We start from the raw sequence: 15305 nt of genomic DNA, 5'->3' as shown, positions 1-15305 counted from the left end.
GGCCATAGGCTTGTACCACCTTCAATTTGTACCTCTTATTAAGTTTCACGACGAGACCTGCCACCCTCTCGTTAATGCTATAGAATTCCTGTATGTTACCAGCTATTTCCTTATTAATCATGAATCCGACTCCTAGTTCTCGTCTCTCCGCTAAGCGCCGGTAGCACAGTACGTGCCCGCTTTTTAGCACTGTATATGCTTCTTTGGCCTCCTAACCTCACTGAGCCCTATTATATCCCATTTACTACCCTCTAATTCCTCCAATAACACTGCTAGACTCGCCTCACTAGATAACGTTCTAACGTTAAACGTTGCCAGGTTCAGATTCCAATGGCGGCCTGTCCGGAGCCAGGTATTCTTAGCACCCTCTGCTGCGTCTCAGATCTGACCGCCGCCGTGGTCAGTTGCTTCGAAGCTACTGGGGACTGAGGGCCGGGGTTTGGTTGTTGTATTCATATAGGAGGTTGTGGCCAAGTACTGCACCAGGGTGGCCAATCCTGCTCTGGTGAGAGAGTGCGTTACCGGTTCTGGTCACCGGGATCAGGCCGTACTCCAGGCCTGTTTGTCGCTCCAGGCCTGTTTGTCATCACTTTAGTCATCAGTTTTTCGGCCCATTATTGAATGTCTGTGATGGGCGCGTGCGTATTCCGGCTTGATTCTAACGGAACTGGTTGCAGTGTGTCCCTTTGAACGTTTTTTGGGTACCATCTTTAAATTCTGCGATTATTTCGTTTCGAGAATTCTGTAGTCGCTACCGAGGTCCTTGAACGTGTTCTTTTTTTATTTTTTCAAATGGCCCCTCTCGTGTTCTTGACTAATGTTAGGTCGGGCGTGGTGTTTCTTGTCAGCTGGTTTCCATTCTGGTGGAAGAGCTGAGGTCGGTGGTGAGAGTCAGGCTAGTCTCCTTTATGTCGGGCCAAAAAGCCTTGCATTTGGCTCTCGTGTAGGCGTAGCCCCAGGCTCTGTGCGAGGTGTTAATCTCCCCCGATTAGTGATGGTGGGAGCCCGCAATGTCGATGGCCCTCCTAAAAAGGGTTAGGAAACGCTGTCGTATGGCGCGGGGTTGCTGTATAGATTGAGGATAAACGTGCTGGTTTGGCTCTCGCTTTTGGGTATGATTTCTACGAATACCTCTTCGATCAATAAGCCTACGAATACGAACGACCAATAAGCCTTTCCTGACCAAAGTAGTTACCGCGCGGTTCTCCCCAGATGAGGGACCGACGGCTTGATAACCGGGTAGTTTTGCTAATTCGTGTGTCTCTTGTAACGTTACCAGGTCAGGGTTAGAATTGCTTTTACTCGCCGTGGTTGCTTACTGGCTGTGGTGTTGGGCTGATAAGCACGAGATTGCGGGATCAACTCCCGGCACAGCGGCCGCATTTCGATGGGGGCGAAATGCGAAAACACCCTTGTGCTTAAATTTAAATGCACGTTAAAGAACCCCAGGTGGTCCAAATTTCAGGAGTCCCCCTCTACGGCGTGCCTCATAATCAGATAGTGCTTATGAGACGTAAAACCCCATAATTTAATTTTTAATTAGATTTGCTTTTAAGGCGTTATTGCAGGACCGCTTTTCTCGCGGAGTAATTTCCGCAATTCCGCTGCCATATCATCAGCTCGCTTCTTTTACCGTGTTTGCCTTTATCTGTCGTGGGGTGGGCCCTGATTGACCGCAGATACTGCTACGGTGCTTGTAACGGCGTTGTGAAAATGGTTAGATGCGACCTCGATTTGGGAGTCCCCTGCGGCTGTAACTGGCCGCAGTTTGGCTACCCTAAGACTTAGGTTGGCCACGTTGTTTTCGGATTTGTCTTGTCTAGACAACATGGTCGAGACCGCCAGCATGAGGCTACCGACGAATTCTGCTTGTTCTTTTTGTAGTTTTGTACAAAATTTCTGCGCTAGGTCGGCCAGTTGCGATCCGATTTGGCTGCTAATGGCGGGAGCCTTTATCTTAGGTGGCGGAGGGTTGTCGTCCTCCTCCATGTAATTATCGGGGATTACTGCAGCTTCCCCTGCCCTACAAGTGCTCGGGCGGGCGGATATCTCTGCACTTCGTCTATTCTTAAGTTCCTGGATTTCTCGCGTGAGGTACCAGATTAATTATCTTAACTGTGCGTTTCCCGGTGTCATTTCTGCTATTTCTCTAGAAGCTGTAGTCTCCTTATAGTGCCGCCGTGGCACGACGACTTTTTGATCGCGTCTGCCCTGCTCACCTTGTTGGTCGCCTATTCCACCGCCGGGCCACCCCCACTGCGGCGGGACCGCGATCGCGTACGGCTCCTGAATCTGGGTCGGGCCGGTGCGGGTGTGCACTCCATGATCTCGACTTCCTGATTCTCGAGCGGGCCTTCCGGCGCGAAGGGTGCCTGGTCTCCGGGAAGGGCGCCCAACTGGTTCCCTCGTAGCCTCCGAGGCTAGGAATTCTTCTGCCTGTTGTCGTTGCCTTTCCCATTGTCGTCTCTTGACTATATATGGCGTCTTGAAACGAGCCTTGCAATTCATATCTGCCGTTAAGTGCTCACCCCCGCAAAAGTTGGAAACAGGTTTTGCACTGGTGGCCGTGACCTGCGTCGGCCGTGCCGCAGCCTGTGCAGATGCGGTCCTGCAGGCTCGGGCACATGTCCGTGCGGTGGTCTTGTCTGCCGCATTGGTGGCACAGCTCGGCTTGTTTTCTGTATAACGCGCGCCTGATGAGAGCACCTCCGTAGCGGACGAAAATAGGAACTTTCAGTCGGGAAAAAAGCACGATGACCGTGGTGGTATTGCTGAGTCGTTTCGCAGTGATTGCCTTAGGATTCTTAGGGGAAAGATCTGGGCGGTGATGTCCCGGGGTGCGTCTTCGAGAGGTATACCCCTGATGACTCCTTTGGAAATTGGGTCGGTTGCCGATTCGAGCGCGTTGGTCTCATAGGCCTGGCCGTTGACCACGAGGCACTGGACTCTTTGGCATGCTCCTGCGTTGACTTCACTGGGGGTACTTTACCACGATAATGTTCTGTTGGACGTTGAAGCACGCATTGTCGCCTTCCGTGTGCTCCCCGGGTATGCACACAGCGTGGTAGACACATGAGGCAACTCTGGGTACTCCTAATTCGCCAATATTGACGCCTCCCTTTGGGCGGATGATGATCATCAAATCACCCTTCAGTAGATATGGCACGCGGCTGGCCTTCATTAACTGATATTTCAGCTTCTGCTCTCACTGCTGCTTTCTGCCGCCAGTGGGGAGGTGAGCGCCGAAATTGCTGGTACCGGATGTCTCCACGGTTTTCTTTTTGGAGCCGTCGGTACTCCAGCCCGTGCCGGCCTCGAATTATTCTGTGGCAGTGTTCTCTCCTTGCACGAGAACCTCCATTTCTTCCGTCTGTGAGCGAGCGCGGGGGTGCTGTATTCTTTCTTTCCCTGGTGCGCGTAGGCCTAAAGGGTAGGAGCAGCCACCACCGTGGTTGCCGGTGTGACAGAGATGAAAATTTCGCGTAAAAGTCCGAAAATGGGATTCCCACCTTGAAATTGGTATCGACAAACACCTGGTAAATTGCTGATTGAGGTGGTAGCGAAATCTTGGTGATTTTCGCTAAGTTTCGCGTGGAATTCATTCACGGAAGACGGATCCGACGTCAACTGCGTCCGCTCCCTTCGACCACCTATCGGCAGCCCTCCGTGCCATAAATGGCACGAAAACGTAAAATGAATGGCGATCAATGCCACCTTGAGGTTCCCGCACGGGTTCGAGTGACATCGCGAATTTTTGATGGCGTCAGCGCGAGCCTAGTCAGTTTCTCTCGGTAAAGTTAGACGACGTTGAATTTTTTTAAAAGAAGCCAAAGATTGAACTTTGCAAGATTTTACATACATACATACATACATACATACATACATACATACATACATACATACATACATACATACATACATACATACATACATACATACATACATACATACATACATACATACATACATACATACATACATACATACATACATACATACATACATACATACAGAGTGAATGCTATAAATCCAGGAACGCTTCGTACCGTCCGCGCATTTTTGACGTGTTTGCCGCTGTTGTTGCATGTCTTGCGCAAACGTCCGCGTGCAGAACAACCCATACATGTACCCGTTCCGGGTGCCGGACTTCTTCAACTACGGCACGCTGGCGGCACTTATCGCACAAGTACTGGTCACGGAGGTCGTCGGCTCACTCCAGAGCGCCTGGGACAGCCAAACGCGGGTCAATCACGCGGAGGTCATCAGCTGCCTGGCGGAGCGGCGCAGGAGCATGGGCTTCGGCGAACTGAACTCTGACGGCGACGAGCGACAGAACGCGCTGGTGCTTTCCCTTACAATGGGCCTCCGGCTCGCCTACTACGCTCTCATGAAGACCTTTCGCTTGCAGGTGCGAACGCTGTATACACGAATTAACGGATCGTAAGGCATACCTCTATAATAGCCACGCGGTCGAATACCTTTAGCGGCCAACAATCTGCACGCCGCCCTTACATTGAATTCGGAAACGCCCATCATAGAGACCCTCCGCGCTAGCCAAGGGGCTATGGCGTTCAGCCGCAAATCACAAGGCCGCGGGTTCAAGCTATAGGTGCCGTGACCACATTGAGATGCGCCCGCAATGCAAGAACGCTCGTGTACCGTGCTCTGGGTGAAAGGTAAAGAACGCCAGGGGGTCAGAGTTTATCCGGCGCTCTCGACTATCAGGTTCCCCATGATCCGCTATGCAGTTTCAGCACGTTCAGCCTCGTAAAATGACGATCACATAGCAAAACTATTCGCCTGCGAAAAATTTCATTCGGATGGAATGCTGGGCCTGCATAAAATAACGATGCATTTCAGTCAATTCCGTTTCATTCATTTCTTTTCTATCAGCACCGCTGGCGACCGGCTGTACCTGGTGATAACTTATCGGTGGGGCACCGCTCGGATTACGGAAGGAGTGCGAGACTTACGTAGCATTCGAAAAGAAGTTCATCATTATCTATAACAGGATGGATAACTGGGCTAGTTGGTTTATTTGCATCTTGAAACTGTAAAAGCGCACGAAGACGAGAAACGAAGTGCTTCGTCCTGTCCACTCTCTTCGTTTCTCGTCCTTGTGGGCTTTTACACTTTCAAGATGTTTCATTATCCTCTACTTGTAGCGAAAAGACGTTGGTTCGAAACCTGGTATAAATGATCCTATATCTTATTTTATACGTAGCTGTCCTTGTATAATAAAAAGTGCTTTGCGAAATTGCTAGAAAGAACTTATGAGCTTGTGTCTGACGGAGCTGCAAGCATGGCGGTTCAGCTGGCGCGGTAATGACGGTTATTGCATGGATTTGCCTAAACTTCATTTCTCCTTGCTTGAAACGGCTTTATGAAGATCATTTCTAACGTAATATTGCTCTAAAGGTGCAAGAATTTGCAGTGATAATGCCATGAGCAGAGTCATATATCGCCTTCTGCATATAGAAGAAAGAAGGTCGGCTTCGAAATTTAGGGCAATAAAGGCACATGAAACCGACTAAACAAAGCCACAAGAACGTCTGAGGTAACAAGCACGAGGGTAAGAAAAATCCTTCTACTAACCGCTATTTTCTTGGTCGATGATTTCAGTAAGAAGGCATATCTCTCGAGTTATACAAACGAGCACACTGGTTCGTTCTCTAGCTCATAACAGCTGTTCACTGACAACAATAAGCAACTGAATTCAACCTCAGCTCTCGCCGTCGCCGCACTTGTATCGGATTTGTTTCCCCTATGTAATGATGTCATTAGGGTAAACGTGGAGCGTGCTGCATTTAGCGATGCTGCCTTGCCTGGCCAATGCAGCTTGTGTATAGTTGCGTGGGAAGCGCTGGCGCGCAGTAGCGCCCTATAGCACCGCCGTGTCCATTCGTGCCGTTTCACTTCAATTTCCGCTTTTTCGCAGGCTAAAACGGACAAGGTGTTTGGCGACTACTGGCCCGCGGCGGAGCAGGTGTTCTTCGATCGCTACTGCCTGCTCTGGTGCAACGCCGCGCAGGAGGCAAACCCGCTCACGCCACGCGAGAAGTGCATGCTGCCGCTGTACAACATGGAGGAGTTTGTCGACCACTACGGCTGCAAGGATCGCGCTAACTTCACCACGGCGCCCTTCTCCAAAGTGTAGCGTGACGCCTCCGTGCCACACTGCAGCCCATCAGTACAATACACGACGCTAGGCTAACGCTGCGTCACTCTACACCAGACTACGTATACTACCATTGCATAGCGTGCACTTGCCGGTCTATAGTTCTTTTGGTCCGGCAAGTCTATTTCGCATCACATTCGGCAACACCAAGCATATTACCTCACACCTCAGTGCATCACGGGGAACTGCATTTCATCTTGTGGCACGTTCGAAGCAGACAATCTTGATATTTTTCTTATTTTTTTGTTAGACGTCTCAGCCGGTTACTACTTGCTGTTGCTACAGCTAGTACAAAGTGTTGGTAAATATTAGTATCACTGACGTTTTTGTTGGCAGATTATTTTGCCACAATCTATTCCTAGCTTTCGTAATATTTGTAGTGATACGGGGCCCGACAACGCGTTCATAAGTGTACGTGAACTTGATGCAAATCGCCACGTGTATTGAGAAGTGAAATGTTGCATGTATTAAACGTATGATAACGCTCTAGGTGAATTGGTCTGAACTTACCCAATGCAACAAGCGTGAGGCACCTTCTCTCTGTCTTCTTTCTGCTTGTTCTTCGTCGGTGATGCATCCTCTGAACCTTGTTAGGATGAGCGTGTGCACATGTTCTCGCCTTTCAACAATAGGTAGGCCAAGATATCATTTCACGTCTTCAGAAATGTCCTACACGCTGCATATGTTGTGTTGCGTTTCGCCTGCGACACGTGGTTTTGCAGGCGCGACTGCGGCGGGGCGGCAGACATTTTGGCCCGATCGTCGTCGCCGCAACGCTCATCGGCAGGTGTTTCCAGGCGCGACTGCGGCGATGCGACCGCAAAGGATCACCCTCGCATTCCAGTCATTGTGCCAGAACCAGGCGATGCGAAAGCAGGGATCATCCTCTCATTACAGTCATTGTGCCCGACCGGCAGCGCTACAACAGGGTGCTACGAGATCGTGCTCGACATGGTGCTACGGCAGCGCTACAACAGGGTGCTACGAGATCGTGCTCGACATGGTGCTACGGCAGCGCTACGACAGGGTGCTACGAGATCGTGCTCGACATGGTGCTACGGCAGCGCTCCGACAGTGTGCGTCACCATTAGCCCATTGTACATTCACGTGCTCGTCTTTTGAGGGGTTCCTTCTTGCCCTCAACTGCGAGAGTATAAAAACAGCTGCCCCGGACGCCAAAAGGAGGGCTCCGATTTCTTCTGTTGAGTAAAGTGCTCTCCCGTCTCTCTACTTCGGTCAACCTGACCGCCAACTCTTTGCAATGTTAAAATAAACAAGTTGTTTTGTTGTTACCAGTCGACTCATGCTTTGCCGGGACCTTCGGATGCTTCCAGTTGTACCCCAGGCCGCCAGGCCAACGCTACCCTTGGGGCTTGCGACCCAGGTACAACCACGGGCGTCAGCGCCGAGTTCCCAACAGATCGTACCAGCGGTGCGATCCAAACATCTGGTGGCAGCGGTGGGATCGCGACAACGGAGGCCAGCAGCGAAGAGATGCAGTTGACTGTATGCTGAGCAGCTCAACGACGATCCGGGAGCAGTGCAACGAGCCCTGTGTGACGACTGGTTGCCTGCAGCGCAACGACTGCGCGGAATTCCTGCCTGCGAGGTTTGGTGAGTGCGGGACTTTCTTCTTCTGAGCTTTGCCAGGCTTTTGTTAGTGTTAGAAACAGAGCTGGTAATTGTGGTTGTCGTTGCTGCCGGGTTAGTTTGCGGCAAGACAATAGTAAGCAGTAGAGAAAGCAGCATTCAGAGCAGCCATGGATTTGAAGTCGTTGCGCAAACCGAAATTGTTGGAGCTTGCAAGAGAGTTGGGTCTGGATGTCTCAGACAAACTAAGAAAACCTGAACTGCTAAAGGCTATTCTTGAGTTAGAGGCTGAGGATGACGAGCTGTCGGAATGCCTTGAGACTATTGAGGAGAGGTCAAAAAGACAGGAGCGCGAACTTAAAGAGCAAAAAGAGAAATATGAGCGCGAACTTAAAGAGCAAAAAGAGAAACAGGAGCGCGAACTTAAAGAGCAGAAAGAAAAAGAAGAGCGTGACCGTCAACACGCTTTGGAAATGAAGCGTCTTGAGGTAGAAATGGAACGCGCTCGTAATGGAAGTCAGGCACACGGTGCAGGAGAACGCGTATTGTTCAAAATGACTGACCTGATGCGGCCGTTTAAGCTTGGAGAGGACATTGGTTTGTTCCTGGTTAACTTTGAGCGAACGTGCGAGAAGCAGGGGTTCTCTCGGGAAACGTGGCCACAGCGCTTGCTCACTTTGTTACCCGGCGAGGCGGCCGACGTAGTCGCTCGCTTGGATAGAGAGGAAGCAGAGGATTTCGACAAAGTAAAATCGAGTCTGCTAAAAAAGTACCGGCTGTCTGCGGAGGCGTTCCGTCGGAAGTTTCGGGAAAATGAGAAAGGCAAAAGTGAGTCATATACAGAGTTTGCGTATAGGCTTATGTCGAACATGCAGGAGTGGCTCAAAGAAGAGAAAGCGTTTGGTGACCACGATAAAGTTCTGCAGTGCTTCGGGCTAGAACAGTTTTATAGTCGGTTACCGGAGAACGTGCGATACTGGGTCTTGGATAGGCCAGACGTTTGTACGGTGGCTAAAGCCGCTGAGCTAGCCGAGGAGTTTGTGACGCGTCGGGCTCGCGGAGCTAAGGACGGTCAAAAGGGTGAATTTGGCTCGAAGTTCGAGAGGCCGAAGTTCACACCCATGAGAGCAAAGGGGAACACGCGTAGTGCGGATACGAGTGGAAGCAGTGCGACCGAACCTAAGGAGACGGCGGCAGCCGAAGCCGAACGCAGAAAGCGGTTCGAGATGAGGCGAGCGCGCGTTTGTTATACGTGCCAGAAGCCGGGTCACTTTTCGGCGCAATGTCCGGAAACAACACCAAAAGTTGTGTTTTTTTCAATAGGCAGCACTGACGAGAACATGAAGCTTCTCGAGCCTTACATGCGAGACCTCCTCGTGAACGGGAAAGAGTGCCGAGTGCTTCGCGATTCCGCAGCTACGATGGATGTAGTTCACCCGTCTTATGTAGAACCCCATATGTTCACGGGCGAGAGCGCATGGATCAAGCAAGCCGTGGAAGCTCATAGCGTGTGTCTGCCAGTAGCAAAGGTGCTTATTGAAGGACCTTTCGGAGCGCTTGAGACGGAGGCGGCAGTGTCATCTATGCTGCCACCCCAGTACCCGTACCTATTTTCAAACAGGTCCGATCACCTCCTGCGCGAGAAGGGGCTTTTGTTTGGTGAGGCTAGCGTTCAGGCCTTAACCAGATCGAAGGTTCGGGAGCTCGCTGCAAAGGCGGTAGTTGCGGGGCCGACGTTATCAAACAATGAAAAAGGGTCAGAGGCGCAGCAAGCTGATATTCAGAGCGCGCCCGAACTGAATAAACTTGAGTCTGTAACGTTAAAGGCGCCAGATACTGGAGAGGAAACGCCCGACGCGGGAAAGTTAGAAGAGCTATCTACTGATTTGCTCATCGCGCCTACGTCAGACGGACTTGATAGGTTGCTAAAAGTCAGCCGGTCGGCTTTGATAGCCGAGCAAAAAAAGGATGGCAGCCTGGAAAACGTGCGCTGCAATGTCAAAGAAGGTATCGCCAGGAAAACTGCGCGTTTTGTGGAAAGAGGTGGAGTCCTGTACCGGAAGTATCTAGACCGCCGAGGAGTGGAGTTCGATCAGCTGGTCGTGCCTCAATGCTATCGTCAGGATCTGTTGCGCTTGTCACACGGGGGTTCGTGGTCCGGACACCTAGGAGTTAAGAAAACTAAGGACCGTCTCTTGCAAGAGTACTATTGGCCAGGGTGTTTTCGGGACGCAGACCACTTCGTGAGGTCATGTGACACCTGTCAGCGGGTGGGCAAACCAGGGGACAAATCAAGGGCGCCGTTGAAATTGGTACCTATCATAACGGAGCCTTTTAGACGGCTCGTTATTGATACAGTGGGACCTCTGCCGGTAACAGCCACGGGGTACAGACACATTTTGACTGTGATCTGCCCAGCGACAAAGTTCCCTGAAGCAGTGCCGCTTAAAGAACTCAGCTCAGTTGAGATAGTTAATGCACTACTGTCCATATTTGCGCGAGTTGGTTTTCCTGCGGAAATCCAATCAGATCAGGGCACAGTGTTTACTAGCGCTTTGACGACAACTTTTCTCGAAAGGTGTGGGGTAAAGCTGTTACACAGCTCAGTGTACCACCCACAGTCGAATTCCGTTGAGAAGCTCCACTCCGTCATGAAGCGCGTGTTGAGAGCGTTGTGTTTTGAACATCAAACTGACTGGGAGCTGTGTCTGCCTGGGGTGATGTTTGCGTTAAGGACCGCGCCGCATGCAGCTACGGGGTTTTCGCCAGCTGAACTGGTGTACGGTCGCTCGCTTCGATCTCCGCTTCGCATGCTTCGAGAATCGTGGGAAGGTAGGGGCGACGACCCAGTCGTGGTGGAGTACGTACTTAAGCTCCTCGAACGCTTAAGAAGGGCACAGGAGTTGTCAGGTGAAGCAATGACAAAGGCCCAGCAGAGGGCCAAGGTTTATTATGATCGGACAGCCAGGGCCCGTCGTTTTGAGGTTGGCGATGAGGTCATGATATTGCGCACATCGCTGAACAACAAACTAGACGTGCAGTGGGAGGGCCCAGCACGAATTGTTCAGAAACTGTCGGACGTTAACTACGTGGTAAGTCTGCCAGGAAAGCGGAAAGCACATCAAGTTTACCACTGTAATCTGCTCAAACCTTATAGACAAAGGGAAGCAGTGGTGTGCATGATGGTAAACGTTCCTGAAGAGCTTCCGGTCGAGCTTCCGGGACTAGGCTCAGTGACGAACAGGGAAGACACCGGTCAAGTCATTAGTGACCTTATCAGTAAAGCACCGCTGTCGCCCGAGCAGAAAACCGAACTACACCAGCTATTACAAGAGTTTCAAGGTCTGTTCTCTGAGAGGCCTGGTAGGACTTCTGTACTTACTCATGATATAGAACTTACCTCCACAGAGCCAGTACGATCCAAGGCGTATCGGGTGTCACCCCGCCAGAGCGATATTATGGAGGCTGAGGTAAAGAAAATGCTACAGCTCGGTGTTATTGAGGCAGGTGAGAGTGATTATACCTCCCCTTTGATTTTAGTTGAGGTACCGGGCAAGGAACCTCGTCCTTGCGTCGACTACCGCAGGCTTAATTCCATCACTAAGGATCAAATTTATCCGATCCCTAACATCGAGGAGCGCCTTGAGAAAGTTAGTAGCGCTCAGTTTATTTCCACCCTAGGTCTTGTCAGGGGTTATTGGCAGGTTCCACTTACAGAAGAGGCTAGTAGGTATGCGGCGTTCATTTCACCAATGGGAACATTCCGTCCTAAAGTGTTGAGTTTTGGTTTGAGGAACGCGCCATACTGTTTTTCAAGTCTCATGGATAAAGTGTTGCGGGGACAGCAAGAATTCGCTTTACCGTATCTAGACGACGTAGCGATATTCTCCGCATCCTGGTCTGAGCATATGGCACACTTGCGGGCAGTGCTAACCCGCCTGCGCGAAGCGGGCTTAACAGTCAAGGCTCCTAAGTGCCAGTTAGCACAGGCCGAGGTTGTCTACCTCGGTCACGTGATTGGTCAGGGTCGTCGCCGCCCCTCTGAAATAAAAGTGGCCGCTGTGCGAGACTTTCCGCAACCGCGCACCAAGACCGATATTCGGTCGTTCTTGGGTGTCGCCGGCTACTATCAGAGGTACATCCCTAGGTACTCTGATATCGCGGCTCCCCTGACGGATGCTCTAAGAAAGACAGAGCCTCAAACAGTCGTCTGGGACGAGACAAAGGAAAGAGCTTTTAGCGCCCTAAAGAGTGCCCTAACAAGCCAGCCTGTGCTACGATCGCCAGACTATACAACAGGGTTCATTGTTCAGTGCGATGCTAGTGAGCGAGGCATGGGCGTTGTGTTGTGCCAACGGGAAAATGGAGAAGTAGAACACCCCGTCCTGTATGCTAGTCGTAAGCTGACCAGTCGTGAGCAGGCGTATAGCGCCACCGAGAAAGAGTGTGCGTGTCTCGTGTGGGCCGTTCAGAAATTGTCATGCTATCTAGCCGGCTCGAGGTTTATCATTGAGACGGATCACTGCCCTCTCCAATGGCTGCAGACCATCTCTCCCAAAAATGGCCGCCTCCTGCGCTGGAGCCTCGCTTTACAACAATATTCCTTTGAGGTGCGTTACAAAAAGGGGAGTCTCAACGGTAACGCCGATGGCTTAAGTCGAAGCCCTAACGTAGGAATCAGCCTCAAAATTGTTTGTTACTGATGTTTTTCTTCCTGAGGCAGGATTTTTTTTTAACATATTGCTTTTGTTTAGTGTTTCAAAGTGATGATATGCTTTCTAGTGAAATTTTCCAATTTGTGGACGCGTTCTGAGTGATGCTAGACTACTGTAAGGAACTAGGCAGTGGTATAAAAAGGGGAAAGAGCCTGGCAGGGCTTAGTGAGGGTTGTGCCGTGCTTGCTGACTGAGCGGTTGAGTTTCAGCGTAGTTCTAACGCTTGCCGGGAACGAGAACAAAAATGTGAACTCTCCCGAAGTCACTTTGCAGTGTCCCGTGCGAACCTGAACGAGAGAACGAGGCCTTCTCTGTGCGCTGCGCTCAAGAAACGTCGAGGGACGCCCGACTTCGGTTATGAGCATCATCGAGCGACATCCCTCCGGACAGCGGATGCAGTCCCCTGTCCATCGGGATCTCCTTCCCCCGGCGGGGCGGTCTGTTGCGTTTCGCCTGCGACACGTGGTTTTGCCGGCGCGACTGCGGCGGGGCGGCAGACATTTTGGCCCGATCGTCGTCGCCGCAACGCTCATCGGCAGGTGTTTCCAGGCGCGACTGCGGCGATGCGACCGCAAAGGATCACCCTCGCATTCCAGTCATTGTGCCAGAACCAGGCGATGCGAAAGCAGGGATCATCCTCTCATTACAGTCATTGTGCCCGACCGGCAGCGCTACAACAGGGTGCTACGAGATCGTGCTCGACATGGTGCTACGGCAGCGCTACAACAGGGTGCTACGAGATCGTGCTCGACATGGTGCTACGGCAGCGCTACGACAGGGTGCTACGAGATCGTGCTCGACATGGTGCTACGGCAGCGCTCCGACAGTGTGCGTCACCATTAGCCCATTGTACATTCACGTGCTCGTCTTTTGAGGGGTTCCTTCTTGCCCTCAACTGCGAGAGTATAAAAACAGCTGCCCCGGACGCCAAAAGGAGGGCTCCGATTTCTTCTGTTGAGTAAAGTGCTCTCCCGTCTCTCTACTTCGGTCAACCTGACCGCCAACTCTTTGCAATGTTAAAATAAACAAGTTGTTTTGTTGTTACCAGTCGACTCATGCTTTGCCGGGACCTTCGGATGCTTCCAGTTGTACCCCAGGCCGCCAGGCCAACGCTACCCTTGGGGCTTGCGACCCAGGTACAACCACGGGCGTCAGCGCCGAGTTCCCAACAGATCGTACCAGCGGTGCGATCCAAACAGTTGAGAGCCAGCAGATTTGAGCAGCATGACATGGGCAAACATAATTTGTTTAGGACACCAGGCTTCCCTTATTCAGCTACATTAACAGTGGCTCAATAGAATACAGGCTGCCCAACGTCATAGCAAATTGACCGTTGTCATTTGAGGAGTCGAACAGGCAGCATGTAGCCGTAGGCTTCTGCGTAGGGAGATTGCGCGCTGATGTTTTGCTGTCCCCATCGCTTCTTTCACAGTTAGTTTGTAACGCAAACTGCTCACGCGCGTTTCAAATGAATTATAATTAAAGACAGAATGCGCTCACGCATTTGGGAGCATGCCTTGATTAAACTGTACTTCCTTTTGAAATGCGAAGCGTTTCTTGGCGAACATTTGCCACTTTGATATTATCTGTGTATCAGACGCCTACGTCTTGGTACTCTCATGGCCGTTTCGTTAACTTGGTATGTACCAAAATTGACATAGTATGACAACAGTAGATGACGAACATAACTGATAGGCCATGATGTGGGTGTCATGTAGGCCATGAAACAGCCAACAACGTCTTAGTGATCTCATGATCGTTTCCTTAATAGACTCTCCGCACGCTGCTTCGAATAACATCGATTCCCACTGGGCACGGGATCTGCCCGCCTTTTTTCTTCACTTCCTCTTTTCATTTTCTCACAATCTCTAACTGCGTTTTTTTTTTCTGGCAAAGTTAGTGGTTAATCACAGTAATTATTGATTTCATTCCTTTGAGAAATTTGTTCTTGAATTTCGGCACTCGTAGAAGGCGTCATCCTTGTGCTGTTCTTGCAGAGATTTCCTGTTTTATGACTGTTCTACTTAGGGCAATGGAAAGCCTTTTATGTTTAAGAAATAATAGTTGTTCATTTTTTCTTCTCCTCTTATTAGCAGATACCTGGGTGATGATAATATTTAGGATGAACATGATCATCGCTTTCGCGGGAATGACGTCGCTCCTCAGTTTAGACCTGTTCTTTGATGCCAATAGCTATGGTCAGCCTTTATCGAAGAAACGAAATACAATTCGCGTGCGACAAGGTGTATTTCGGGATCGAGAATATTTTGAGACTTCCAGTTGCACAGCTGGCCCAGATGGCGTCAAACGTCACGGTCTTGAAAAAGCCCATTTTCGGCCCAATTATTGGCAGGGAGCCTGTAGAACGGTACAAATTTTGTTGGTCCCATACGCTAATGCAACTACAACGTATCATATAGGTGGTGTTCCGAGCTTCAGAAATGTTGAAAGCTTTCTCGGATTCGTCGCCACATTAAACGTCGATTGCACGGCGAAGCTCTGGATAGTCAGAAGCGCTGCCATTCGTTCTCTGGGCCGCTGTATTCGATGGATGTTCAACAGGCGCCCCAATATGCCACGTGACCCGAGATTAAAGAATATACCAATTTTAGCGACGTAGTTCTATTGCGGCAGGAGCCCAACGCAGGCCGCTCTCTTCTCGCGAACCAATTCTGAACCTGCGTGAACTGACCCATGGCAGGAAATTAACTGCAACGGTCAAGATACATGCAAGGAGAGCGTGGTGCAGGTGTGATGGACGTAACGATGGGGCTTGCTCGTCAGCCTGGATTTTCTTGACGATGGAACCTGCCTACATCTTT

At 50.7% G+C, this 15305-nt stretch overlaps 1 protein-coding gene across 1 annotated transcript; it reads left to right on the top strand.

The window, feature by feature from the left end:
* Positions 1–4122: 4122 nt before the first annotated feature.
* Positions 4123–6432, top strand: LOC142586916 (uncharacterized). Its single transcript, XM_075697799.1, has 2 exons — positions 4123–4408; positions 5939–6432. Exons 1-2 carry the CDS (start codon positions 4124–4126, stop codon positions 6155–6157), a joined length of 504 nt encoding a protein of 167 aa, XP_075553914.1. The 5' UTR covers position 4123; the 3' UTR covers positions 6158–6432.
* The last annotated feature ends 8873 nt before the right edge of the window (positions 6433–15305 follow it).

The sequence above is a fragment of the Dermacentor variabilis genome, chromosome 7 (genome assembly GCF_050947875.1).
Source record: "Dermacentor variabilis isolate Ectoservices chromosome 7, ASM5094787v1, whole genome shotgun sequence".
In the NCBI taxonomy this organism is placed as follows: domain Eukaryota; kingdom Metazoa; phylum Arthropoda; class Arachnida; order Ixodida; family Ixodidae; genus Dermacentor; species Dermacentor variabilis.
The sequence above is the reverse complement of the archived record's forward strand: the minus strand, read 5'-3'. Positions and strand labels throughout refer to the sequence as shown.